Source organism: Pantherophis guttatus, chromosome 12 (genome assembly GCF_059756535.1).
Source record: "Pantherophis guttatus breed Tessera chromosome 12, ASM5975653v1, whole genome shotgun sequence".
Lineage (NCBI taxonomy): Eukaryota > Metazoa > Chordata > Lepidosauria > Squamata > Colubridae > Pantherophis > Pantherophis guttatus.
Window position 1 is genome coordinate 22,475,948 of NC_142074.1, and position 27,184 is coordinate 22,503,131.

Sequence of the window (27,184 nt, forward strand, 5' to 3'; positions counted from 1 at the left end):
AAGCAGGAACTCTTAGAATATTGTCAAGAAGTTTTAAAAATGTAATACTGTTTATTTTTTGCTTCAAAAACATTTTCAGCATTCTAAACATACAAAAAAAACCAAACGTAATGTTCCGTCGCAAATTTTTTTTTCCTCTTTTTCCCCCCCCCCTTCCCGTTTCTTTTTATTTTTTTAAAGTACAGAGGCGGTTTTTTTGAACTTCTTCTGCGCCTTCTTCCCCTCAACTTTTAAAAGCGGACCGCGGGAAGGAGACTTTTTAACAAGCTCTGGTTGAAAAACTACCCCGCTTTAAACGAAAAGAAAAAGAAAAAAGGAAAAGAAAAAAAAAGGAAAAAAAAAAAAAGGAATCCATAACGATTTCTTGTTTTTTTTATCTCATGCCGGCTGAATTCCCCCTCCCCTCCCTTTTTCTTTCACAACTAAGAATGGCCGCAGAAATGCTATTTCACTATATACAAAAAGACAACTTTTAAGCTAAATGTACGCTCACTGTAGTGTAAATTAGATCTACTTTCGTGGTGCACGCTTTGAGACGCGGCCTTTCCCGAGGAGAGGGGAGGAAAAAAACACACAAGAGAGGCTTTTTTTTCACCCCCAAACCCCCTTTTAAAAGCCTTCCCCCTTTTTTTCTTTTCTCAGGGGTCATCAAAGCATGAACTACAAGAATTTGTCTAGTTTTTACAAACTATAGATATGTACAGTTTATAACCCAGGATTTTTCTAGCCAATAACCATATAGTTAAACACCACCTTACAAATTAAAAAATAAGATGCTTGAAACATTTTTAAATGCTTTGTTACACCGACAGGAAAAAAGTGCACAGAGTTAGGAGAACACGAGAGTTTCCGTTTTGTTTCCATTTTGTTTTTTCTCTTCCTTTTTGTTTTTAAAAATGTTTGGAAATATGTACAACTTTGTTACACAGGCGGGGAGCCCCCCGAAGGAGGGTCCCTAATCTACTGAATGTAAACCAGGTTAAAACAATGGTTGTTGTTGGTTTCCATTTTTGTTTCTGCATTTTTCCCTAGCGCGCTTTTTATTTACGGACTTCCAAAAAGGCTACAGTATATTGTGATCAAAAAAACCAAATTTTTGGGGTGGTAAAATCTTAATAAAGGACAAATAAGGCACCGTCTCCAACGAGAGGCGCAGGATTTCGTGTGTGTGTGTGTTTTTTTTTTTCTCTTTTCCGAATGGTGTTTCCCCTACTCTATGGTATTCACATGGAAACGAGGATTATACACAGTTTCTCATTCGTCGTCTTCTTCCTCCTCCTCCTCCTCGTCTTCCTCATCCTCTTCGTCTTCCTCCTCCTCCACTTTTTTCCGGGCTGCTGCTGCAGTTTTGGCCGCTGCGCTTTTCGCGCCGTCGAATTTGCCTTTAGATTTGTAATCTGCAACATCCTGTAATATTCAAACAGAGAAAGTTTAGTTTGCCCTTTACAGCTGGTTTAGGTAAAGGGCCCAAATATTAACAGATTAACAGAGTTGGAAGGGACCTTGTAGGTCATCATCCTGGTTGCTCTTCTCTGCACTCTTTCTAGAGTCTCAACATCTTTTTTATAGTGTGGTGACCCAAACTGGATGCAGTACTCTAGGTGTGGTCTTACTAAGGCTTTATAGAGTGGTATTAGTACCTCACTTGATCTTGATTGAATCCCTCTGTTAATGCAATTAAGGATTGCTGGCTCATATTTAGTGCTGGTTGTCCACTAAGACTCCAAGATCCCTCTTAAGTTACTGCTATTAAGCCTAATTAAACCTGGGCTTAAATGCCCGAGCCAAGGCGCAGTTGGTTTATCTTCAAACTTTATTCAATGCTTTAAAACTGCCCGAATTTGGAAACGGAAGGACACTTCAATTCCCACAAATGGCTGCAAAAATGGACGGAGAATGGCTAAATTGACTGCTTTGATTTAAAGAAAACAAAAAAAAAAAAACCCGCAATACTTTTGTTTCTACTTGGAAACCATTTCTGGACTTTGTGCTTGAGGTTTTAGAATTTAGAATAGAACTGGAAGGGACCTTGGAGGTCTTCTAGTCCAGCCCCCTGCTGAAACAGGAGAACTTCGAATCTCGCTGTTTGAGGAAGTTGCATAACATTCTCAGAGACTCTTTCCATCCTGCTTACCATCTTTTTGGACTGTTGCCTTCTGGCAGAAGATACAGAACAATTCAAACTCGGACCGCACGTTTTCTGAAGAGTTTTTATCCCAGAGCTATAATTGCACTCAACAATGAACTAAAGGGCCACCATCAGTGAGCTGTTGGACAGCATTACTTGGTCTGTTGCGTGGATGTTTGGGTGGTTTAGGAGTGGGGAATTTGTGGTGGGTGGGAGTGTGTTTGGGGATTGTTATGTGTGTTGGACCTGGTCTTTGGATGTTAAGTGAATTTTGTTGTATGGGTATACTGTGTATACATGTACAATGACAATAAAGTTATTTATTTATATACCATTTTAGATAAGTGACTGGATAAACTCTCCTTAAAAACCTCCATTGATGGAGCACCCACGATTTCTGATGGCAAACCGTTCTACTGATTAATTGTCCTCACTGTTAAGAAGTTTCTCCTTAAGTCCCGGTTGCTTCTCTCTTTGGCTAGTTTCCAACCATTATTTCTTGTCTTGCCCTCTGAGTCTTTTGAAAATAATTTGACCCCCTCTTCTTTATGGCAGCTCCTCAAGTACTGGAATACTGCTATCATGTCGCCCCTAATTAGTCTTTTCTTTAGACTAGCCAGAACCAAAACCCGCATTTTACCGATTATATAGCTTTGTTTTTATAGAAATGGCTGGTTTATGCTACTATGTAAAAGTAAAAAGTTGAGGTTTGATGCCCTTATCTTATTCTACTGCACCAAATCGAGTCGGAAGTCCCTGCCTTTTCTTTTTCCCTTCCCTCTCCCTTATTTTCCTACTATTTTCTTTTCTATTTTATATTATAAACTAATAATAATAATAATCTGCCTGAATTTCCACCAGAATGCCAGAAAACAATGCTTGCCAGTCGCTCGCTAATCAGAGTTTCTGCTACAACTATCTAACCCAAAATAAAACATAGAAGAGAGACAAAGACACTTAGAAAGTTTTACTTCCCAAGGAGTTTCCGCTTGCTCTGTCAACATAATTATCGTTAAATCATGCCACAGATTCCTTGTTGTTGCTTTTGCAACGGATGTGACTCGTCTTTTAAGCGCATTTAAGGGCTTAATTCTTTTAGCAGAACTCGGGACGAGGCGAAAACGGTCATCATATATCAAAAGCACATTCCTATCTTCACTAACTTTAGGGAGTTTTTTTTTAAAGTCACTTCAAAGTCAGAAACTCATGGCATGACCTGCCTGAAGATTCCTACACGGGATGAGTTAAAACATTTCTGATTTAGGAGTGGGGAGGAAACCAAACCCTAAAAGCCAACGATGTATCTGTTGGGACACTTGGCTAAAGATTAGGGAGGAACACGTAGTCCTTGACTAAGGACTATTCATTTCATAACGGTTGGATAGAGCAGGGGTCTCCAACCTTGACCAATTTAAGACTTGTGGACTTCAACTCCCAGAGTTCCTCAGCCAGCTTTGCTTTGCTGGCTGAGGAACTCTGGGAGTTGAAGTCCACAAGTCTTAAAGTTGCCAAGGTTGGAGACCCCTTGGATAGAGTAGAGATAGTCCTTAAGCCACTCATTTAATGACAGTTAGAAGTTAGGTCCCCTCAGAAGAAACGTGTCGCAATCAGGAGGAGGGTGTTAGGTTTCACAGCCAGCCAAAGTGGTTAATTGGAGAATTATGTGATTTATGTAAATTAGCGATTTATGACATGGCCAGGGAGGAGGGGAGAGACAGGGTCATAGGGGAAGGTAAATCTACGTAGGATTAGTCCTAACTGCATCCCAGTATTGCTGAAATGGTGCTCCTAATAAATGACTATTTCTTCTGAAGTTTGGCTCATGAATTAATTAGGGCATCTTTCAGAAACTGGACAAAACGACTCACAAGCTATCCTCAAAGTTACCACTGTCGTACCACCACCGTGGTCGCCATCTGGATTCTTGGAAACTGACTCGCACTTATGACCACCAGCGTCTCATGGTCAAAAAAAAAAAAAAAAAAAGCCAGGCATTTGGCAACTGGGCTGGATTTACCATGATGGCAGCATCCCGATGGTGGCTTCGTTTGCTTGGCTTCCGACAAGCCAGCAAATTTGTGAGAAGTTTTGCTGGCTTCCAACAAGCACAAGTCAACAGTGGGGGGGGGGAGGGGGGGGAAGAGCTGGATTCACTTAACAACCGTGGCAATCACGGTCGTAAAATCGGTTCTAGTCCCAGGACGGTTCTTTTAATCAACTTAGCAACCAAAATAAAGACTCCCGGTGATTTTTATCATGTTCAACCTTTGGTTATCTTAGCAATAATTATTTCGGGAGTATTTCTCCTTTCGGGTTGTTTTTGTGAATTTCCAAGCCTGACATTCTATTTTCCAATAGAAAAATAGAATCCAGTTAAGAAAATTATCTATAGATCGAAGCTGAACAGATAGGTTCTCGGCGCACCTCGAGCTTGGGTGCTTTCCTGAAGATTGCCAAATATTCCACTACCAGTCTAAGTTACATCACCAGTGCAGGGAGGAGTGGCGTTCGCTGGTTATTTATAAATTGGCCTGCCCAACTTAGCTGGGGTGTGGTTTCTTCCCTCATTGTTTTGTCTGCTGCTTCTTCTTGCTTGTCTAAGTGTTGGCAATTGGATTGGCCCTAGGCTACTCCAAAGTTGCACCAGATAAACAATCCAGGGAGAAACAATATCCTAATCATGGAAAAAGCCACGCCTCAACCCATACGCCTCCCTCTGTTGCACTGATGAGGTTACTTAAGCGGGTAGTGAAATGTCTACAGGAAAACGCCTGAAGAATACCAAGAGCCCAATCCGCTTATCTGCTCCTGGAGGAAAAGCAGAATACAAACAGCAATAAATGCCAGTCCAGAACACTTTTTTTAAAAAAAAAAATTACTCAGCACTTCTTGGGGATATATATATTTTCTCGGGAAAGGGGGGGGGCTGGCATCATGCGAAATAGCAGGAAAAGAGTGGGGAGGGGGAAAAACACCAGTACAAATAGTCCTATTTGCAATTTTCATTTTTTTTTTTAAAAAAAAGACCTTTTAAGTTATCTTTATTATTTTGTTGAAATGTAAATGGGGTTTTTTTCTCTCTCTCTCTCTCTTTCTCTCTCTGTGAATGGAATTGTAGTGTCACTATTGAAACCCTTAAATTGTGCTGAGACGTTGTACGCCACGGAGGTCTTAAATTTTTTTTAAAAAAATAAAATCACTGAAATGCCAGTTTACCATTATCTTTAGAAGGGGGTTCTCTATTTGGATATAAACCCTGAAACAGGCTTGGTTGGGATGCTCTATGAACCATCAAGATACGCAGCGGGGACATTCGTGTCTGACTCAAAAGCACCTTTTCTCTGCTTCCCTTCTCAATATTGCACGCGATTATTTGCCGCACACAACATAATATTGTGATTCGAACGGAAGAGAACATTTGTTGCTCAGGACTGAACTCTGGGCTCTTCGGTGCTCTCTTGAGCTTGGCTGTTTTTTTTCTTGCAGACATTTAATTACCCATCTAGGTAACATCATCAGTGCTAGAAGGGAATGGGGATTTGTGGAATAGATGAGAAGCAGAAGGGCTGTGGGGTCCTTGGTCCTCTCTGAGCTTGGTGGTTCTCTTGCAGACATTTAATTACCCAACTAGGTAACATCATCCGTGCCAGAAGGGAGTGGGGTTTGCTCTTATTTTTATATACCACTAGCTTGGTGGAAGTAATATTGATGGATCTTTGATTAGAATGTTGTTTATTTACTGGTGAATCCACTAACACTGACAGAGCAAGCCACTGATATATAAAGAGACAGCAAACCACACACCCTTCTAACACTGACAATGTTACCTAGTTTGGTAATGAAACGCCTGCAAGAATTTATGCTATTATTATTTTATTGTCGTTGTTTTAACTGGGTTTTAATTACGTTACCTTTTATTATTGTATGTTTTAACCTGTGTTCGCCGCCCTGAGTCCTTAGGGAGAAGGGCGGCATATAAATTTTTGGAAATAAATAAAATAAAATAAATAAGAAACCCTCCAAGCGCGGAGAGCACCAAGGACTCCAAAATATAGGGATTAAACCAGCATCACACAAACCTATTCTTAGATTCGCTCCACAAAGCAAGAACGGCCCATGGATTGGCTTCTCCCAGCCTGGCCATCAACTTCTCTCCCTGGGCCAAAGCTACCTAGAATCTGTCAGGCTGCAGCAAGCAACTCTTACCTTCTCATACTTCTCCTTCAGCTTGGCGGCTTTGTTGTTGTAGGGCTGCTTCTCGCTGTCGCTGAGGTTGTTCCACATTTCGCCCAGCTTCTTGGCTACGTCTCCGATGGAAATGCCTGGATTAGTGGACTTGATTTTGGGACGGAACTCCGAGCAGAAGAGGAAAAATCCAGACCTGGGGAAGATACAGGAGAGCTGAAAATGAGAGCGGGCCAGGAGCTTTGAAGCAAAACTAGGATGAGGTGGCTTGAAGTTGCAATGAGTTGCTTCTATTTTTTTTAAAAAAAAATTAAAAAATTCAATGTCTATATCAGAGGTCTTCAAACTTAGCAGCTTTAAGCCTTGTGGACTTCAACTCCCAGAATTCTGCCTGGCTGGAGAATTCTGTGAGTTGAAGTCCACAAGTCTTAAAGCTGCCAAGTTTGAAGACCCTTAGTCTATATAAACAGTGTGTTGTCCGAGTACAGTTATTTTTGGAAAATAACAATATTCATAACGTTAATAATAATCACATACTAATATTTGCTTATCCATGTTGGTAAATCTTCAATATAGTTAACCATTTCCTTATTTATGCCTTTAGGTTTCTAACTTCTGTTTCTGCTAGTTAACCACTGATAAAACAAATCCCATGTTAAAAAGTTTTCATTGTCTCCCTTCTTAATTTTGAACATTAGTCTACCCATTTCTGCACATTCTAATATTTTTTTTAAATAACATTTTCATCTGTAGGGATCTCTTTCATTTTTCCACTCTTGTGCAAACACAATTCTAGCTGCAGTTAACACACGTGAAATTAAATAGGCATTCCCTTTTATTATATTTTTCTGGTAGAATGCCCAACAAAAATATTTCTGGCTTTTAATCTATGTGTTGCTTTACTATTTATTTCTAGCCATGTGCGTATTTTGGTCCAATGTTTTTTTGCCCCAAGGTACAATGAATTGCTTCTAAAGAGGCAGTGTAAGAATGATAACGCTGGAGTCTCAAGCTTGCAAGCCTCTTATTGTAGTTTCTGACACAGGTGTCAGAAGGAGCTACCGAGAACCAGCTGGGACTCAGCAAAAGATCCAGAACCCCACCAAAAAACTCCCAAACACATCAGGGTTATGTTCCAGCAAGGCTGCAATCCACACCCTTTCGCAAAGCTAAATCCAAAGAGTTTCTCCAACATCCCACTTAAAGTGTCAGCTTTGGAAGGCATATTAGGCTGGAAGCTTCCACCCTGCCTCCTTCTCATGTGTGGGAAAGTAGGAGGGGGGGATTTAGTAGAGGGAATGTATTTGGACAAAATAGCATTCTTCCTTTCGGTCAAGGTCAGGCCGATCCTGCATCTGGAGGAGGAGAGCGGTTGGAGTGATGTCTCGAGATGGGACGGATGGTGATTGGAGCATGTGATGGACTGAGGAGTGAGGGGATGGTTTTTGGGGGTTTTGATTTACTGAGGAAAAACCCAGAACTCTCAGATTCAGGTTTTCCCAGATGTGCCAGTATCCCTACTCTAATAAATGGAACTTTGAGAAAATGCTTGCCTCGGAGTTTTTATTTGGAGTTGGGGGTTTTCTGGAACGCTGACATTAACCCGAAAGGAAGAACAAGCAGGACAAATGAGGACAATTCAACTTTAACATTATCCCAATTAGGAGAGCTAAGTAACCCGAGTTAGGAATGATCCGTGTTAAATCTATTTTTTTAAAAAAAGACGACAGCCAGGCCCGATTTGAGAAGCTATGCTTAAGTAACGCTAATCCAGCTGCAGGGAATTTATAGTATCATAAAGACCCTCTCTGTCTTCCAAAACTGTAGCATTCAAAAACATCTGGATGGAAGCCCGAAGTCTTGTGTGAAATCAGAAGAGGAACAACTCTTCAACAGCTGGCTGCCAATCGAACCTGGTTATTGAAGTGTGGTTATATCAGTTAGGTAAAGGTTCCCCTCGCACATATGTGCTAGTCGTTCCCGACTCTAGGGAGCAATGCTCATCTCTGTTTCAAAGCCGAAGAGCCAGCGCTGTCTGAAGTCGTCTCCGTGGTCATGTGGCTGGCATGACTCAATGCCAAAGGTGCATGGAATGCTGTTACCTTCCCCCCAAAGGTGGTCCCTATTTTTCTACTTGCATTTTTTATGTGCTTTCGAACTGCTAGGTTGGCAGAAGCTGGGACAAGGAACGGGAGCTCACCCCGTTACGCGGCACTAGGGATTCGAACCGCTGAACTGCCAATCTTTTGATCGACAAGCTCAGTGTCTTAGCCAATGAGCCACCGGGTCCCTTTGTATCAGTTACTCACTACAAAAATGTCCCATTCGGGATTCAGGCTTTTTTTTTATATATATATATATTTTTATATATTATATTATATTATAAGATTCTCAACTAGGACCATTAATTACCAGCTGGGTTAGATTTCCCCCATGCAAACAGCAACTGAAAGTTACAGCCACTTTAAAAAGCAGCTTTTTAAAGCTGCTGCTAACAGTTCAGGAATGTCATGCTATCCCATTGCAAGTATTGAACTGCTTTTAAAAATGTACCAGAAATTGAGATGGTTGGGGTGACGTCTACTTACGGCGGCCTCTTGGGTGCATTTGGGTCCTTCTTCTTCTTCCCACCCTTCGCTGGACCGTAATCCTTCATTTCTCTATCATATCGTACTTTGTCGGCTTTCGCCATCTCATCAAACTTCCCTTTCTCTTTGGTTGACATGGTCTGAAAGACAAAGAGAATCAATGAATCCTACAAAAAAAAAAAAAACAACACACAAAATCCAGCCAACAAACTCCAAATGAAGTCATCAAAGGAGGTAGAACCACAGTTCCAGAACAAGAATTGGGGAGATAAATCCTTTGATGGGATTTTTCAGAGCTATCTGTTCAAGTATCTCTCAAGCATCGGAAGAGACATCAACCAAGTACAGGGTCAATTCATATTCAATCTTCAAAGGCAATATAGTGAACACAAGGCTCACCCACGGTGCTTTAAAGCAACCATACAATACACATTACTAGGATTTTGTAGCTGCTAAAGAGGACATTTTTTTCTGAACAGGTCCTTCAGAGAAAATGCAGCTGTTTCCAAGTATGGAAGATGGCTACTGCAGTTGTGTTCCACATTCTGAAAACAACTTTGGAAAGATCAAATATGAAACTCTGCAAATAACCAAAAGCCTGCTGAGATATCTTTAGCCACCAGCAGTTGGGCTGATCTTCAACCATGATCAATAAAACTCACTTTCTAGGAGTCCTAAAAAAAAATAATAAACCTCAAGAACATTTTCAGTATCTCAATGGCATGGGTGATATCAGCTAGAGAGAGTATTCCAAACCAGTCAGCAAGAAATCTTTCTCTTTTCCCCAGAAACAAGCCAACATACAACTGAGTTGATGTTCCTTCCTTTGCCACAAAGTCAAGTTTGGTTTGCATTTAGGACCTGCTGTTTTCAGAAATCATGGGTTAGTGTAGACCAACTCGGCCATCTGGAGGGCTTGCCAAACCAACAGTAGTTTAATGTGCTGTGTGAAGTTGATGTAATATTGCCACATGATTTTCTCGTCTTCAAAACAAAACAGCGAGAGTAGGATTGTCACCATCACAAACCCTAATGAATTTAGTCAAAATAAAGAAAGCCAAATAGTTATGGGGTGGTGTCTTAAGCATTCTTCTTCAGAATCCTTGGAGGAGGCCAACTTTTGGTCAAGGGCCCATCTGGAGTTTTGATACCAGGTGGAAGTCGCCCTCCCAAAATTGTTGCCACAGGGGGCATAATCAACCACAAAAATACTCCAAACTTCCTTCTGGACACGGTGCCCCTATATTCACTCTACTGAAAATAGGATACAAGGAAGTACATTTGTTAACTAAGGTAAAGGTTCCTCTTGCACATATGTGCTAGTCGTTCCCGACTCTAGGGGGCAGCGCTCATCTCCGTTTCAAAGCCGAAGAGCCAGCACTGTCCGAGGACATCTCCGTGGTCATGTGGCCAGCATGACTCAATGGCAAAGGTGCACGGAACGCTCTTACCTTCCCACCAAAAGTGGTCCCTATTTTTCTACTTGCATTTTTTTTATATGCTTTTGAACTGCTAGGTTGGCAGAAGCTGGGACAAGGAACGGGAGCTCGCCCCGTTACACTAGAGATTCGAACCGCTGATCTGCCGACCTTTTGATCGACAAGCTCAGCGTCTTAGCCACTGAGCCACCGCATCCCTCACATTTGTTAACTACGAGAAGGTAAAATAACTAAGAAAAGGGGCTGTCGAAGGTCATCCGTGTGTGGATGCAGGAGACAAAATTCGAAATTTTCTTTCGTCGGAAGTTGGATGGCATGTCAATTTAATGAATTATGAACTATTTGGCCAGTTCTTTGGAATAGCAGGTGGGGGTGTGTGGGAAAGCACAAGAATTTATTCTGGGGGACAGACAGACCGTACCTTCCACCTCTCTGAACATTTCTTGGAAAACTCTGCGAAATTCACAGGAACTTCCGGATTCTTCTTCTTATGTTCTTCACGGCATGTCTGCACGAAGAACGCGTAAGCAGACATTTTTCCCTTCGGCTTCTTGGGGTCGCCTTTCGCCATGTTTAAAGAAAACGCTGAAAAGGAAAACAATCCAAGTTGAAAAACCAAATCTTACATTTGCCCCATTGCAGCCAAACCAATACGTGCAACTCTGCAGCCCCGTCAATTGACTGAGAAATGGGGAAATATTTTTTTTTAAAGGAGGATATATAAATAAATAAAAATATTTTCCTTCTCCCAGGAAAATCCCTAACAGGCTCACCCAATAGATCATCTATTCCTTTAAAAATTTATCTTCGCCTCTTTTTGATGTTATGCCATGCACCAGCCTGGGACTACCCATGTCCAATTCCTCTACTCACAACTCATAAAAAACAACCTAGCCCACAGGGCCAGAATATTTTGAGATTTTTAAACAGGTGGGTGCCCACTTGTGGATTTGGCAGTCTGGGACTGCTGGCCCACTCACTTGGTTTTTAAACTTCTGGAGAACTTCAACTTTCCCGTGTCAAGATAGCTGCAGGCAACCCTCTCTCTGATCCCGGGGGGGGGGGGGGGGGAAACAAAACAGTTCCTCTGAAGACAGTTCAATTCCATTTAAAGATTTTTTTTTTTTTACTTAATTATTGTACACATCACAAGACTGCAGTGCCTTTTTTTATCCAAAGAGATTGTGGATATTAAGAAGGTTGGTCAATCCGTGGCTAAGTTTGTGGGAAAAGGACAGTTGTTATCTCATTTACAAGTTTCCTGTGAGAAGGGAAGGATTTGCATTTGCAAAAAAAAAAAAAAAAAAAAAGCTATTTATTTTTCCTGAAAAAAAAAAGGGGGGGCAGCTTTCCTTTCGCTGGGGAGGCGATCAACCCTCTTCCCTCTGCCAGCACAGCTAGGGAAAAATAAAAGCTTTGCAATCCCTCCTTAGCAAAAAAAAAAAAGTTGAAAATCCTTTGCATTATTATTATTAGGAAAAAAAATACTATCTCGGTGGCTGGCACGCCTCCCCAGGGGGAAAAAAAAAATAACCATTCCTCCTTCTGTCCTTTTGTAAAAGTTGCGTTTTTAAACAACAACAACAAAAAAAACCCCTTCCCCGTTCCTTTTGCAAAAGTTGCATTAAAAAAAAACACACACGCCACCCTTACCCCCCCCTTTCTATAAATACATCTTGTTTGTTGCACCATCTGCAAAAAAAAAAAAAAAAAAAAAGAGAGAGAGAGAGAGAGAAAAGAAAGAAAAAAGAAGAAAGTTTCAAAAAGCAGAAGAAATGGGGGGAAAAAATTATTACGGTCCGCCCCCCTCCTCGTCTCTCCACCCCAAGGTCATTGGGAAAAATAAATATTTTTTTTCCCCTTCGGTGGGGGGGGGGGGGAAGGGAAAAAGCAGGCAAGGAGAGGGGGGGCTACAAGGGCAGGTGCCCCCCCAAAAGAGAGAGAGAGAGAGAGACCCCCCCTCTCCCCACCCCGTATTTGGAGGGGGGGGGAAACCTGCCCTTGTCTTGGGGTGGGAAAAGGGGGCGAAAAAGCCCCCCCACCAAAAACCAGCGCCCGTTTCCCGGTCCCAATAATTCACCTTCCATTTTGTGAAACGTTTCTTGATGAAAGAAACTGCCTCTCAAATCCACCTTTGGGGAGTTCTGGGGGTCCAGCGGGGTTCGGGGAGTCCTGGGGGTCCCGAGCGGAGACCCTCGTCTGGGCTCCTTGGCCCCTGCGCAGGCAATCCGGCTTTGCTAAGGCTGGGAGAGAGCGAGAGCGGAGCGCTTCCCTTTCGCCTCGTCAGATCCCCATTCGCTAAAATGGCTTCTCTAAAGGCAATGCGAGCCGCTTTAACAAAGCCACCGGCGCTCGCCTTTTCCGTTCCAAGCCTTTTGTCGGACGGCCATCCGGAGGAAAAAAACGGGACCGGGCTCTTTTTGTAGAAAAAGCGATGCTCTTTCTAACCAGCCCGGTCTCGAAGCGGAGAAATGACGGGAAAGGGCCGAGAAACCGCTCGGAAAGAGGCCTCCCCCCCCTCCCTCCTCTCCCCGCCGTTCCCCCTGCTTAGCGCAATCGCCAGTCTTAACAAAGGCTGCGCGCAGCCATTACAAGCCTGGTCGCCCAAGGAGAGGAGGAAAGGACGCCCCAAAAAGCCCGGTTCGGGGCTTCAACGCCCCGCTAAGGGCACGAGAGGAGAGAGATAAAGAAAAGGGGGCGTTTGAGAAAGGTTGCGGGGCTCGGGGGGGCCCCCGGGCGGATTTTGCCCCCGCGTCGCTCTCCCTCCCGTCTTTCTTCCTTTAGGTCTGCTACTGTAACGCCAGCCATATTAAGGCAAAACACACACAAGCAAAAAAAAAAAAGCCAACAGCCCACGACCGCGCGAGGAAGGGTCGGCTCGGGGTCTCGCGGAGGACGGAGGACGACGAGAGGGGCCTTTTCGGAGAGGGGAGAAAGAAAGCGAGCGGAAACGAAAGGTTTGGGGGCGATCCGACGGAGGGGAAAAAAAATAAACCCACCAAAAAAAAAAAAAAAAACACCCCGACCAAGGGAAACGAGAAGGGAGGGGGGGGGGTTTGAAATTATTTCGCTCTGCCCGGGACTCGCAGGACTTGATATATCTCCCCCCCCCAACCACCCCTTCCCACGTTTCTGTCAGATGCTTTTAAAAAAAGGACGGACAGCCATTATGAATGCAGGATAAAACGGCAAGGCACTGCGCACGGCCGGGCAACTTGGACCGGCCCCGATCCTGCCCAAAGACCCCCCCCTCCCACCCCCCAAGCGCAAGGATCAGCGCAAAGCCGGAGTCCCATTCCCTTTCCTCCACCCCCCCCCATCCCTCCCCATGCGGGCTTTTTAGCAACCGCTGCTGCACCAAAACCCATGCTCCACTCCCGGAGCCGCGGAAAACCCATACTCCGCGGCTCGGGGTGGGGTGGGTGCGTGCAGGGTGGGAGATAAGAGATATCTCAAGGCACCCAAGCACGTTTTCACACACACACACACACTGCAGATTAGGCACCCCCGCTCCGGAAGAATCCCCTTTTCGCCCCCTGCAAAAAAAAAAAAAAAAAAAACCCGCACACGCGTGGAGAAGCCCCCCACCCACCTATCCACCCACGAGGCAGAGAAGGGGAAAACTCCCTTTCCACCAACCAGCCCAATCTGGGACCAATCGGATTTTTTTTTCTCCCCCCCCCCCTCTCCTTATTAGAAAGAAAAAAAAAAACTAGGGAAAAGAGAGGAAGAGAAAGAGAAGGGGAGGAAAAGAAGAAGAAGAAAAAAAAAAGAGTTAGAAAGTTGGTGGGGAAGAAAAAAAAGAAGAGGAGGAAGGCATTCAAAAAAAGCCGGAATTGCAAAAATAAAAAAAAAAAAAAAAAAAGGAAAGAAAGGAAGGAAGGGGAGAAAAAAAAAATCGATACTGTATCGACGGGGTTGGAAATAGATACACTGTATTTAAATGCGTGTCTGTATGTATATTTTTATATATGTATTTTTTTTGGGAAGGGGGAAAAAAAACAAACAACAAAAAAAGAGGGGTGGGAAAAAAAATAATGATGGAAAAAAAAAAGAGGGGAGAAAAAAAAAAGAGGGGAGGAAAAAAAAAAAAGAGGAGGGGAGCTGCCGGCCCCCCCCCCCCGGAAAAAGTTGCCGCGCAGGGCTCCGGGCACCTACCTGTATTGTTCGCGTGAACCTAAGCAATAAGGGAAGGAAGGGAGGAAGAAAGCGAGGCGCTCGCACGACGCGCTAAAGGCTCAGCGCTGCTGGCGGCGGCTGGTCAGCCTCGCGTTGGCTGCCTACGAGAGCGGCCTGATTGGCTGCGGGGCTCTGCCGTTTAAAACAACCTCCTCGCCTCGCCATTGGCCCCCGGCCTCATGAATATGAAGCAGGCGCCCGCGCGCCCATTGGCTGGCCGAGGCCAGGTCGTTCATTCAAAAAAGGGGAAAGAGGAAAAAAGGAAGGGAAAAAAAAAAGGAAAAGGAAAACAACAAAACACCCACCCTCGCTTGGCTTCCCCCCCCTTCCCCCCAGGTAGCACACAGACACCGGGGAGGGGAGAGGGGCAGGGAGGGGGAGAGAAAGAGAGTGAATGAGAGAGAAAGGGAGAGAGGGAGAGAGAAAGAGAATAAGAGAGAGAGGGAGGGAGAGAAAGGAGAGAGAGGGAGAGAGAAAGAGAGGGAGAGAGAAGGAGGGAGAGAAAGGAGAGAGAGTAAGAGAGAAAGAGAAAGGGAGGGGGAGAGAAAGGGAGGAAGGGAGAGAGGGAGAGGAAGGGAGGGTGAGAGTGAGAGGGAGGGAGAGAAAGGAGAGGGAGAGAGAAAGAGAGAGGGAGAGAGAAGGAGGAGAGAAAGGAGAGAGAGAGAGAGAGAAAGAGAAAGGGAGGGGGAGGAAGGGAGAGAGAAAGAATGAGAGAAAGGAGAGAGAGTGAGAGAAAGGAGAGAGAGGGAGAGAAAGAGGGAGGGAGAGAAAGTGAGAGAGAAAGAGAGAGGGAGGGGGAGAGAAAGAATGAGAGAAAGTGAGAGGGAGATGAAGGGAGGGAGAGAAAGTGAGAGGGAGGAGGGAGAAAGTAGGAGGGAGGGAGAAGGAGGGGGAGAGAGAGGGAGGGAGGGAGAAAGGGAGAGGGAGGGAGGGAGAAAGTGGGAGAGAGAGAAGGAGGGGAGAGGAAGAGAGAGAAAGGGAGAGGGGGAGGGAGTGGGGGGAGGAAGAGAGAAGGAGGGAGGGAGAAAAGCTGAGAGGGAGAGGAGAGGGAGGGAGGGAGAGAGAAAGAGGGGGCAGAGAGACAAGCTGAGAGAAAAGAGGAGAGGGGGAGAGAGAAAATGGGAGAGGGAGAGAGAGAAGGACAGACAGAGGGGGAGGGAGATAGAAAATGGGGGATGGCGAGAGAAAGAGGGGAGAGGGGGAGATGGAGGATAAGAGATGGAGGAAGAAAGCAAGAGAGTGCAGGGAAGAGAAAGACAGAGGAAAGGTGAGAGGGAAAGAGAGAGGAGGAGGAGAAGGGAGGGGGACTTTGGGGAGAAATGGGGCAAAAATAAAAGGGGAGGTGGGGAAAGGAGGTTTGGGGGGAAAACTGCAAAAAAGACAAGGAGAATTCCTTTTCCTCCATCACCTGAGAGAGCCGAAGATGCTGCAGCCTCTGCCTTGGCTTTTCTCGTGGCTGCCGAGACTCCGAATCTGAACCTGGATATGGAACGTCGATGATTTAGGGAGCGAACACCCTTTAGGGTTAGTCAGGATTCCCTCCGATTCAAAGGCTGAGTCTGCTGGGACTGTTTGGGGGTGAGTCACCCCGAAAGGGTTTTTTTTAACAACAGCATCTTTTAAACCAGGGTCTCTCAACCGCAGGGACATGAATAAGGTATGGACTTCAACTCCCAGAGTTCCTGCTGGCTGGGAAATTCGGGGAGAGGAAGTCCGCACCTCTTAAAGTTGCCAAAAGTAGAGAAACACGAATTTAAACAGATAAATGAAGGTCTTCCTAAGGCAAGGGTGTCCAACTTTGGCAGCTTTAATAAACCCCAATTGTGATATTTCTTGACCTACCAAGCAAGGCGCAATAAGCTCCTGTTTGATCTCCGGGGCATGTGGCCTTGATAGTCAAGTCCTGCTGAATTCAGGGGAGATTACTTCTAAATAAAGATTCAGAATATTTCCGCCTTGAATGTATTTGCATGATCCGAAGGGCTTAACGTGACATTCACAATCTTTCTCTTCGCAGAACCCTCTGAGGTCGGCGGAGATGCGGAGTAACTGGACTAAACTTTAAAAGCATCCCTTCCCAATAAAAACAGATCTCTGAGCTGAGCTCTTGAACGGATCATTTTTTTGGGAGTGGATTTTCTTTTGGTCCCAGAAACTGGACGGGAATTAGATTTGACTTCAAGGGGAGACACTGTTGCAATCCTGATTTTTTTTTTTCCTGCTTAAATCTTGACTTAAGATCTTGACAAACTTTTTCAATGGGCTCTATCCAACCAAATGAATTTCAATGTGGAGAAAAGCAAAGTTTTACATTTAGGCAGGGAAAAAATATATATATATCAAAGGTATAAGTACAGCTTAGGCGAGACCTGGCTCAGAAACCAGTAACTGAGAGAGGGACCTTGGAGTCTTAGTGGATGATCGCTTGAATATGAGCCAGCCGTGTGCAGCAGTTGCCAAAAAAACCAGTGCAATCCGAGGCTGCATCAACAGAGGGATTAAATCAAGATCACATGAAGTACCAGTGCAGCAGGAAGGAAAGAAGGAAAAGGGAGGAAAAGAAGGAAGGAAGAGGGAGGGAAGGAAGGAAGGATCTTCCAAGTAAATTTAAATTATTAAAATGTACACTCATTAGAACAAAGAATAAAAATATCGGAGTGTGAAGAAACTATCAAGGAACAATTCCAACGGACATGGAGTCATCAAAAGATTGGGGAGGAGGCAGGGAAGGAAGGAAGGAAAGAAAGAAGAAAAAGAGGGAAGGAAGGAAGAGATGGAAAGAAGAAAGGAAGGAAAAGGGAGGGAGGGAGGGAGAGAAGAAAGGGTCTTCCAAGTAAATATAAATGTATTAAAATGTACACATAGACCAAAGAATAAAAATATCGGAGTGTGAAGAAACTATCAAGGAACAACTCCAAGGGGCATGGAGTCATCACAAGATTGGGGAGGAGGCAGGGAAGGAAGGAAGGAAAGAAAGAAGAAAAAGAGGGAAGGAAGGAAGAGATGGAAAGAAGAAAGGAAGGAAGAGGGAGGGAAGGAAGGAAGGACCTTCCAAGTAAATATAAATGTATTAAAATGTACACATAGACCAAAGAATAAAAATATTGGAGTGTGAAGAAACTATCAAGGAACAACTCCAAGGGGCATGGAGTCATCACAAGATTGGGCTGGAGGCAGGGAAGGAAGGAAGAAAAGAAGGAAAAGGTAGGGAAGGAGGGAAGAAAAGAAAAGGGAGGGAAGGAAGGGTCTTTCAAGTAAATTTAAATATATTAAAATGTACCCTCATAGAGCAAAGAATAAAAATATTAAGATGTGAAGAAACCATCAAGAAACGACTCCAAGGGGCCTGGAGTCATCGCAAGGCAGGGAAGGAAAGAAGGAAGAAAAAAAGGAAGAGGGAGGGAAGGAAGGAAAAAAAGGGAAGGAAGGAAAAGGGAGGGAGAGAAGGAAGGGTCTTTCAAGTAAATTTAAACGTATTAAAAACTACACTCATAGACTAAAAAATATTGGAACTAGGAATGGGGTAGCCAGATCAGGAGAAAGGGACATGGCTACCTTAAAAAACAAGGCCCCTTCCCATGCCTTCCTCCAGTTTTGACTTTCCACATCAAACTAATGGCGTATATTGTGTGGATCCAACATATTTACGGGTGAACGTAAGGCATGAGGGATGACACTGCAGATTTTTTTTTCTTTTCCTCTTTAGGGAGATCCCCCCAGTTTTAATATATCTCTGATTGTTACCTCTCTGTTTAGTCTGTCAGGGGAGACGGGAATTACACAACACAACGAGAGAAGAGAAGTGTAGCGGTATTTGCTTTGCGGCTAATGATTGCCTAGCAGGGAGGGCCCGGTTTTCCTGGGAAGAGAGGACGAAACAACATCCTGTTGAATTTCTGCCTTGCAAAAATTGTTTCAAAGCTTGAGGAGATGCCTCAGGAAAGAGGCGGTGGGGGCAATGTGTCTTGGGGTCCCCCCCCTTGTTTCCTTGAAGAGCCATTTGGTTCTTGGGGCAAGAACCGAATGTTGGGTTTTGATTTAAGGACAGCTTTGGTTTAAAGATGTAAGTGAGCTCTTGGTCAGACGTAAATCGTCGAATTAATTCAGCGTTTCTCAGCCTTGGGTCACTTTAAGATGTCTGGACATCATGTGTGTTTTGGTCTCTAGTCCCCTCATCATCCTGGTTGCTCTTCTCTGCACTTTTTTCTAGAGTCTCAACATCTTTTTTATAGTGTGGTGACCAAAACTGGATGCAGTACTCTAGGTGTGGTCTTACTAAGGCTTTATAGAGTGGTATTAGTACTTCCCTTGATCTTGATTGTATCTCTCTGTTAATGCAATTTAGGATTGCATTGGCTTTTTTAGGCACACTGCTGCCTCCTATTTAGCTGGTTGTCCACTAAGACTCCAAGATCTCTCTCACAGTTACTATTAAGTCTGGTTTCACCCAGTCTGTATGTCTCCTTTTGGGTTTTCTTGCCTAAATGTAAGATTTTCCTTTTCTCTACGTTGAATTTCATTTTGTTAGATAGGGCGCAGTGTTCAAGAGCCTGGTGGCGCAGCAGACTAATAGCCTGTTATTATCATCCAGCTGCCTGCAATTACTGCTAGTTCGAATCTCGCCAGGCTCAAGGTCGACTCAGCCTTCCATCCTTTCTAAGGTAGGTAAATTGAGGACCCAGTTTGTGGGGGCAATAAGCTGACTTTGTAAAAATATACAAAAGTATGAAGGTTATTGCTTAACACATTGTAAGCTGCCCTGAGTCTCCGGAGAAGGGCGGCATATAAATAATAATAATAAAAAAAAGTCAAGATCCATCTGGATCTTGAGCCGATCATCTAGGGGTGTTGGCTATTCCTGCCAGCTTAGTATCATCTGCAAATTTGGTAAATTCCCCTTCTATTCCCTCATCTAAATTGTTTAGGAAGATATTGAAGAGTACTGGGCCTAAGAGGAAACCTTGTGGTACCCCACTGCTTGCTTCCCTCCATGTAGACGTAGGCCCATTAAGGGCTACTCGTTGAGTACGGTTTGTCAGCCAGTTACGAATCCATCTGGTAGTGATGCTATCTTTCCCACTTTTTTTTCTTCCCACTTCAACTCCCAGAATTCGGTGCAGGTAATCCTCGATTTATGACAGTTCATTTAGTGACCGTTTGGGGATCGTAAAAGTTTTAAAAAAAGAAAATCCAAGAAGGATCACAGAAAAGAAAGGAAGGTTAAAATGGCTTGGGTTGGTCAGCCACTTCCAACTTCTGCATTCACCTGAAAGCCAGTGAGCCTCCATAGATCAACCTTCTCACTTGAAGAGTTAAGTATAACACACGTTGTCATAATTTTCTATTGGGAACCTCACTGCTTTAAGATCTCCTTTGGTGAACAGCTCCAGGTGCTGAAAAAGCCAACAACAATTTCCACCTCTTTCCACAGGGCCTGCTGGTGGAACATTTTAGAAACGAATAGAATTCTTTATTGGCCAAGTGTGATTGGACACACAAGGAATTTGTCTCCGGTGCATAAGCTCTCACTGTCCACAAAAGCTGTAAGTGATCAATCGTGATCATAGTCATCATAAAAATACATTCGTCACGAATCATAAGATACAACACGTAGCGATAGTCATAGGATCCTAAATAAGCAATCCACAAAAATCATATCGTACTAGCAAGCTAAATAAAACAATATAAAACGTAAGGATACTAGCAACAAAGTTATAGTCGTAATTAGAAAAGGAGATGGATAATAGGAACGATGAGAAGATTAATAATGATAGTAATGCAGCCTTAGTGAATAGATTGACAGTGTTGAGGGAATTATTTGTTTAGCAGAGTGATGGCGTTTGGGGGAAAAAACTGTCCTTGTGTCTAGTTGTTCTGGTGTGCAGTGCTCTATAGCGTCGTTTTGAGGGTAGGAGTTGAAACAATTTATGTCCAGGATGCGAGGAGTCTGTAGATATTTTCCCAGCCCTCTTTTTGACTCGTGCAGTAGACAGGTCCTCAATGGGAGGCAGGTTGATAGCAATTGTTTTTTTCTGCAGTTCTGATTATCCGTTGACGTCTGTAAGCATTTATTCCGAATAATCTCCCAATCAGAAAAGCATGCCAGTCATCAGTCTGTTCATTTGCAGAGGGATTCCCGTTGAAGCAACCAACCAACCCATTCTTCTGTTTGAACCAGAGGGATTGATCGTAGCTACCGATAGCAACAGCCCTCCCGGCTCCAAGAGAGTTTCAAAGATGTTTTCCCTTTAAGCTGACTTTGCCAAGGATCTGAACAGAGACTTTCCCAGATCTGAAAAAGAAAAGAAAAAAAAAAAAAGATGCTAGACGGCTCTAAATTAGACTTCTCTAGTTTAGAATAGAATTCTATTTTTAGACTTCTCTAGAATAGAATAAAACCAGGGATGAAATCCAGCAGGTTCTGACAGGTTCTGGTGAACCGGTAGCAGAAATTTTGAGTAGTTCGGAGAACCGGCAAATAGCACCTCTGGCTGGCTCCAGGAGTGGGGTGGGAATGGGGATTTTGCAACATCCTTCCCCCAGGAGTGGGGAGGGAATGGAGATTTTGCAGTACCCTTCCCCCAGGAGTGGGGAGGGAATGGGGATTTTGCAGTATCCTTCTGCCATGCGTACCAAGCCACGCCCACCACACCACGCCCACCAAGCCACGCCCACAGAACCAGTAGTATAAAAAATGAATTCCACCACTGAATAAAACCTTTCATTCTGTTGTATTCGACAAGTAGACCTTGACTTATAGCTGTAATTGGGGGCTGCTACTAAACAAGGCAGCTGTTAAGTAAGTCATGCCTCATTTTACAACCATTTTTTTTTTTGCAGGCAAGAGCCTCTTTTTTATTTTTAAACAAACATACATAAAAACATAAAACCATCTTCAATTACACACAGTGTGTTGGTTGGTTACAAGTCTTCTGTGTCTTCACCATATTCACAGCTTACAGTTTACCTAAATTCTTATATTATCGATCTAAGATATATATATATATATATCTATGTATTATTGTCCTCATTAATCATTTATTTAACTATAGCCATTCTTCCCTCATTTTATACAAAATATTCTAAGATTTGAATTAATTTATATTACAACATTCATTTCATCACTAAATCGGTCTAATAGTAATACTTCTTTATGTTATATGAGTAAATTGACATTTGAAATTAAGAGAACAAGAAGATAAACAAGATTATAAGATAGGGGACTTATTTTATCCATGGTTAGATAAAAAAATATGGAAATGAAAGATGATAAGAGATTTTTATAATACAAGAATTCTAGAAAAATACAACCATTTTTTTAAGGGGATCACAACAGTCATTAAGTTAAACACATGGTCGTTAAGCAAATGTGGCTCCCCCCAATTGTCTTTGCTGGCTGGGAAAGTCCCAAATGCCAATCACAGGACCACCGGAACAGAGCAAGTACATGCCAGGTGCCAAGCTTCTGAATTTTGATTATGCGACCGTGGGCAAGCGCCGGATGTAAGTTGCTTTTTTCACTGTGTTATTGTAATTCTGAATGGTGCCTAAACAATTGGTTGTAAATTGAGGACTTCCTATAGGCTTCCAAAAGCTTTGCAGACTTAGGGAGGGAGGGAGGGAGGGAGGAAACAAAGAAGGGAGGAAAGAAGGAATAGAGGAGGGAAAGAGAGGGAGGGAGGAAAGAAAGAAGGAATAGAGGAGGGAGAAGAAGGAAGGAAGGAATAGAGGAGGGAAGGAGGGAGGAAAGGAATAGAGGAGGGGAAGAGAGAGAGGAAAGAGGGGAGGGAGGAATAGGGGAGGGAGGAAAGAAGGAAGGAATAGAGGAGGGAGGGAGGGGAGGAAATGAGTAGAGGAGGGAGAGGGAGGGAGAAAAGAAGGAAGGATGGAATAGAGAAGGGAGGGAGAGAGGAAAGAAGGAATAAAGGAGGGAAAGAAGGAAGGAATAGAGAATGGAGAGGAGTAAGGAAGGAAAAGGGGAGGAAAGAAGGAATAGAGGAGGGAAAGGGGGAGAGGGAGGAAAGGAAGGAAGGAAGGAAGGAAGGAAGGAAGGAAGGAAGGAAGGAAGAAGTTACCCAAGTGAATCTGGTTTTTTTACCCAACCAATGATGTCTCTTCCTTTCCACAGCAAACTCAAAATGGGGAAACTGGCAGCAGCTGGGGGGAGGAGGAGAAAAGTCTCAAAAGCCCTTTCTGATTAGGGCACGGGGGAGTCCAGCTGTTGCAAGTCAAAATAAATCACCAGTCTCCCCAGGATCCTGGAAAACATTTTACATCGTGTGCCAAAGTGGCTTTTTTGGATGGCAGCTAGAGGTGGAAATGAATGGCCGCCGTGACCCGACCCTTCTCCTGCTAATTAAGCTGCTGAAAAAAACCCACAAATTTCCTAATCCATCCCCTTGCATTCAGGAAAACGCTGGGGTGGGAGCTGTGATCTTTCAAATCTTGGCTTTTGCACTGCCAGAACCATCATTGTTGTGTGGTGTTGGGATGGGATGGGTTGTGTTGGCATAGGTTGCGTTGTGTTGGGATGGGATGGGTTGTGTTGGCATAGGTTGTGTTGGGATGGGATGGGATGGGTTGTGTTGGCATAGGTTGTGTTGGGATGGGATGGGTTGTGTTGGCATAGGTTGTGTTGGGATGGGATGAGTTGTGTTGGCATAGGTTGTGTTGGGATGGGATGGGATGGGTTGTGTTGGCATAGGTTGTGTTGGGATGGGATGGGTTGTGTTGGCATAGGTTGTGTTGGGATGGGATGGAATGGGTTGTGTTGGCATAGGTTGTGTTGGGATGGGATGGGATGGGTTGTGTTGGCATAGGTTGTGTTGGGATGGGATGGGATGGGTTGTGTTGGCATAGGTTGTGTTGGGATGGGATGGGATGGGTTGTGTTGGCATAGGTTGTGATGGGATGGGATGGGATGGGTTGTGTTGGCATAGGTTGTGTTGGGATAGGATGGGTTGGGATGGGATGGGTTGTGTTGGCATAGGTTGTGTTGTGTTGGGATGGGTTGTGTTGTGTTGTGTTGGCATAGGTTGTGTTGTGATGGGATGGGATGGGATTGGATTGGATGGATTGGGAAGAAGCATGCTGTGGGCCCCACCAGTCAAGGAATTCCGCCTGGCAGAGTCTAGCAGAAGGACCTTCTCTGCTGTGGCTCCTACCTATGGGAACATCTTAACCCTTGAGGTGAGTTCAGTTCCAACCTTTCTGGCCTTCTGCAAGAGCTTCTGCTCTCTACGGCTCTTCCTGGTTGTGCATTGGCACTCAGAACACGAAGGAAGAGAAACGCAGACCCACAACAGGACTAAAATCTAGAATTGCGTTTTCTTCTGCTTTCCCTTTTGGAATCCTCCCGCCCAATTCCCATAAAGTGTATTGTTTCAAAACTGATTTTAATTTGGGGTTTGTTTGCTTTTCGCCCTGCCACAGCCCTGTCTTTGTTGATCGAAAGCATTCCTCCGGTGGCCACAAATATTTTCCACGGGACGCTTGGGAGAGGAGAAAAGGTCACACTTCAATGGTCTCCTTATACAACAATCCACAGTCATGGAAAAGGTGAATTGCGCCACGGTCCGTTTTGTCAGACCGGAACACACCAAAAGCGCCGAGATCACGGAAACAACTTTTAAGAGGGAAAAGACATTAACCCAGTCTCGATTCAGGACAATATGGATAACAGAATAACGGAAGGGACCTTGGAGGTCTTCTAGTCCAACCCCCTGCTTAGGCAGGAAACCCTACACCACGTTTCCTTTCCTGTCAAAAAAGAAATTTAGCTTTCCATTCTAATCTAATGAAGGAGAGAAGCAACTTAGAACTAAGGAGAAATTTCCTGACAGTGAGAACAATTAACCAGTGGAACAACTTGCCTCTAGAAATTGTGAATGCTCCAACATTGGAAGTTTTTAAGATGTCGGATAACCATTTGCTATTTGCTTTACAAATAGTATAGCTTTTCCTGCTTAAGCAGGGGGTTGGACTAGAAGACCTCTAAGGTCCCTTCCAACTCTGTTATTCTATTCTATTATTCTAAATTTTTTAAGTGTTTTTAATTGTTTTGTTTATCGTTTTTAATTAATGGGGCCAAATTTATATATATATATATATATATATATATATATATATATATATCTTTTTTCTTTAATTGTATTTTAATATTTGTACTTGATGTTTTTACTTGGCTGTTCACTGCCCTGAGTCCTCAGGGAGAAGGACGGTATACAAATTTAAAATAAAATAAAAAAATAAATAAATAAATTGGGATGAGACCCCCTGTAAAGAAGCTCCCCAAGAGTGGAGTCTGGGGCCGTTGGTCTGAGCCCCGAGCTCGGCAATTTTTAGATGCAAACGTTTCATCACCATTTGAGGAGACGCCCTCCGTGCGCTGTCTGTTGAATCAACTCAAAGCGCACGGACAACGTCTCCTCGAATGGTGACGCTTGCAACCAAATCGCCAACCCCAGCTACTAACATTCAAATACATTTCAAGAGGGGAGCCTCGCAGGAAGCCACCGTGCAAGGAAACTGGCCTTCCGATGAGGTCTGGAGACAGTACAGGTAGTCCTGGACTTACGACCGCAACTGAGTCCAACGTTTCCATTGCTGAGACATTTGTTAAGTGAGTTTTTGCCCCATTTTCTTGGCCACAGTTGTTAAGTGAAACACTGCAGCCAGTGAGTTAGTAATCCTGGGTTGTGAAGTGCCACCTTAAGTTTTTTTTTGAGAAAATCATAAAGGTGGGATATAAATACAGCAAGTCCTCAAGGTACGACCACAATTGATCCCAAAATCCACGTTGCTAAGTGAGACATTTGCTAAGTGAGTTTTGCCCCTATTTTTCTTGGCCACAGTTGTTAAGTGAAAACACTCTAGTTTGTAAGTCAGTAACTCGGTTGTTAAGTGAATCTGGCTTGACTTTGCTTGTTCAGAAGGTCACAAAAGGGGATTGCATGACCCCAGGGCACAGCGACCGTCGTAAGTATGAACCAGTTGCCAAGGAGTCTGAATTTGGATCACATGATTGGGGGGGGCGGATGCTTCAAAGGTGGTAACTGTGAAAAATAGTCATCAGTCACTTTCCTCAGCGCCGTTGCGACTTCGAACGGTCACTAAATGAACCATCGTAAGTTGAGGACTACCTGTGATGGAATAAGTCCCAACATCTAGTAAAGTTGCATGGGCTTCAACTTCAGTCAGCCTGTTTTTAAGGTAAACCCCGTGTAACCACGGAGTTGTATTACAATTAAATTTGGTTGTGGCGCCTCTCAGTTCCACCTTTTGGCCAGCAGGGGTCACCTTACTTATTTCACAGCGCGAAATTCTGCCCCCAGTGGTTTCTTTCTTTCTTTCTTTCTTTCCCCGCCTAAAGCTTCTGCTTCATGCCATCCTTTTTTATGAATCACAGGATCCTTGCCCTTGTTGTTGTACCAACACCCGCAATCCTCCGCCAACTCAGCAATCTTCCTTCTCGCTGAAACTCTGGATGCACACAACGGACCGATTGTAGAAAGCGGCTGTGTGACTTCGTGTGTTATCTTCCCAGCTGTTTTTGTTAAGTTTTGCTTTTTGCCTTTTTTTTCCAGATTAGTTTTCGCTACAATTTGTGGTTGAGTGTCTTTTTTTTTTTTTCTTTCTCCCTCCCTAAAAAAAAAAAATATGGAAAAAATCAAATAAAAATAAAATTCTGCTGGGAACAAATGCGTTTTTAAGAAAAAAAAAAGCACAGGATGGAAAGTCATGTGTGTTTTTCCTGGCCAAAGGAAAGCGAGGGCTTTTGTGTATCGTTTTAAAAATCTATTTATTTATTTATTTATTTATTTATTTATTTATTTATTTATTTATTTATTTATTTATTAATTATTTATTTTATTTTATTTTATTTTATTATTTATTTTATTTTATTATTTTATTTTATTTTATTTTATTTTATTTTATTTTATTTTATTATTTTATTTTATTTTATTTTATTTTATTATTTTATTATTTTATTTTATTTTATTTTATTTTATTTTATTTTATTTTATTTTATTTTATTTTATTTTATTTTATTTTATTTTATTTTATTAAATTTCTATACCGCCCTACTCCCGAAGGACTCGGGGCGGTGAACAGCCACAGAATAAAACACATAAATACAAAAATTTAAAATAGAATACAAACGAATTAAATAATTTGGCTGAACAAATTTAAAATACCCCATAATTTAAAACAAATTAAACAAATTAATTTGAGGGATTTATAAGAATCCTAAAGGCAAAAAAAAAAAAAGGATGAAAATACCTACATGGCTAGAGAAAATAATAAAGCAACTTGTAGATTTAAAAGCCAGAAATATTTTTGTTAGGTATTTTGCCAGAAAAAATATAATATAAGGAACGCTGTTCCCTTCCCACCAAAGGTGGTCCCTCTTTTTCTACTTGCATTTTTTTACCTGCTTTCGAACTGCTAGGTTGGCAGAAGCTGGGACAAGTCACGGGAGCTCACCCTGTTACGCGGCACTAGGGATTCGAACCGCTGAACTGCCGACCTTTCGATCGACAAGCTCAGCGTCTTAGCCACTGAGCCACCGCGCCCCAACCTACGATAAATAGAAATATATATTCTATTTATTCTATATTATTCTATATTATAGATAAATATAGTGATACGATAAATAGAAATAA

General features: G+C 43.2%; 1 protein-coding gene and 2 long non-coding RNA genes across 5 annotated transcripts; 2 read left to right on the top strand and 1 right to left on the bottom strand.

The window, feature by feature from the left end:
- Window positions 1-31: 31 nt before the first annotated feature.
- HMGB3 (high mobility group box 3) lies at window positions 32-15,105 on the bottom strand. 3 transcript variants are annotated; one of them, XM_087877717.1, is made up of 6 exons: window positions 12,421-12,505; window positions 11,321-11,386; window positions 10,762-10,925; window positions 8,902-9,041; window positions 6,335-6,509; window positions 32-1,407 (listed from the first exon to the last, which is right to left on the bottom strand). In XM_087877717.1, exons 3-6 carry the CDS (start codon window positions 10,909-10,911, stop codon window positions 1,255-1,257), a joined length of 618 nt encoding a protein of 205 aa, XP_087733843.1. In that variant the 5' UTR covers window positions 10,912-10,925; window positions 11,321-11,386; window positions 12,421-12,505; the 3' UTR covers window positions 32-1,254. The 3 variants fall into 3 exon arrangements, with proteins under 3 accessions (XP_087733843.1, XP_060537660.1, XP_060537659.1); XM_060681677.2 differs by lacking the exons at window positions 11,321-11,386; window positions 12,421-12,505 and adding an exon at window positions 14,499-15,105; XM_060681676.2 differs by lacking the exon at window positions 11,321-11,386 and having other exon boundaries at window positions 12,421-13,167.
- LOC132709020 (uncharacterized) lies at window positions 13,213-26,219 on the top strand. Its single transcript, XR_009620083.2, has 5 exons — window positions 13,213-13,297; window positions 19,628-19,830; window positions 19,951-20,062; window positions 23,952-24,077; window positions 25,927-26,219. It is a non-coding gene; the product is annotated as an uncharacterized LOC132709020 (long non-coding RNA).
- Window positions 15,886-16,622, top strand: LOC117656490 (uncharacterized). Its single transcript, XR_004588961.3, has 2 exons — window positions 15,886-16,097; window positions 16,537-16,622. It is a non-coding gene; the product is annotated as an uncharacterized LOC117656490 (long non-coding RNA).
- Window positions 26,220-27,184: the final 965 nt, after the last annotated feature.

Bases quoted from the DNA above. Each gene is read 5' to 3' on its own strand.
- HMGB3 (XM_060681676.2), bottom strand. The intron at 9,042-10,761 runs GTACGGTCTGTC...TTTGTCTTTCAG, and splicing joins AATGTTCAGAGAGGTGGAAG to ACCATGTCAACCAAAGAGAA. The intron at 1,408-6,334 runs GTAAGAGTTGCT...TGAATATTACAG, and splicing joins TGAAGGAGAAGTATGAGAAG to GATGTTGCAGATTACAAATC.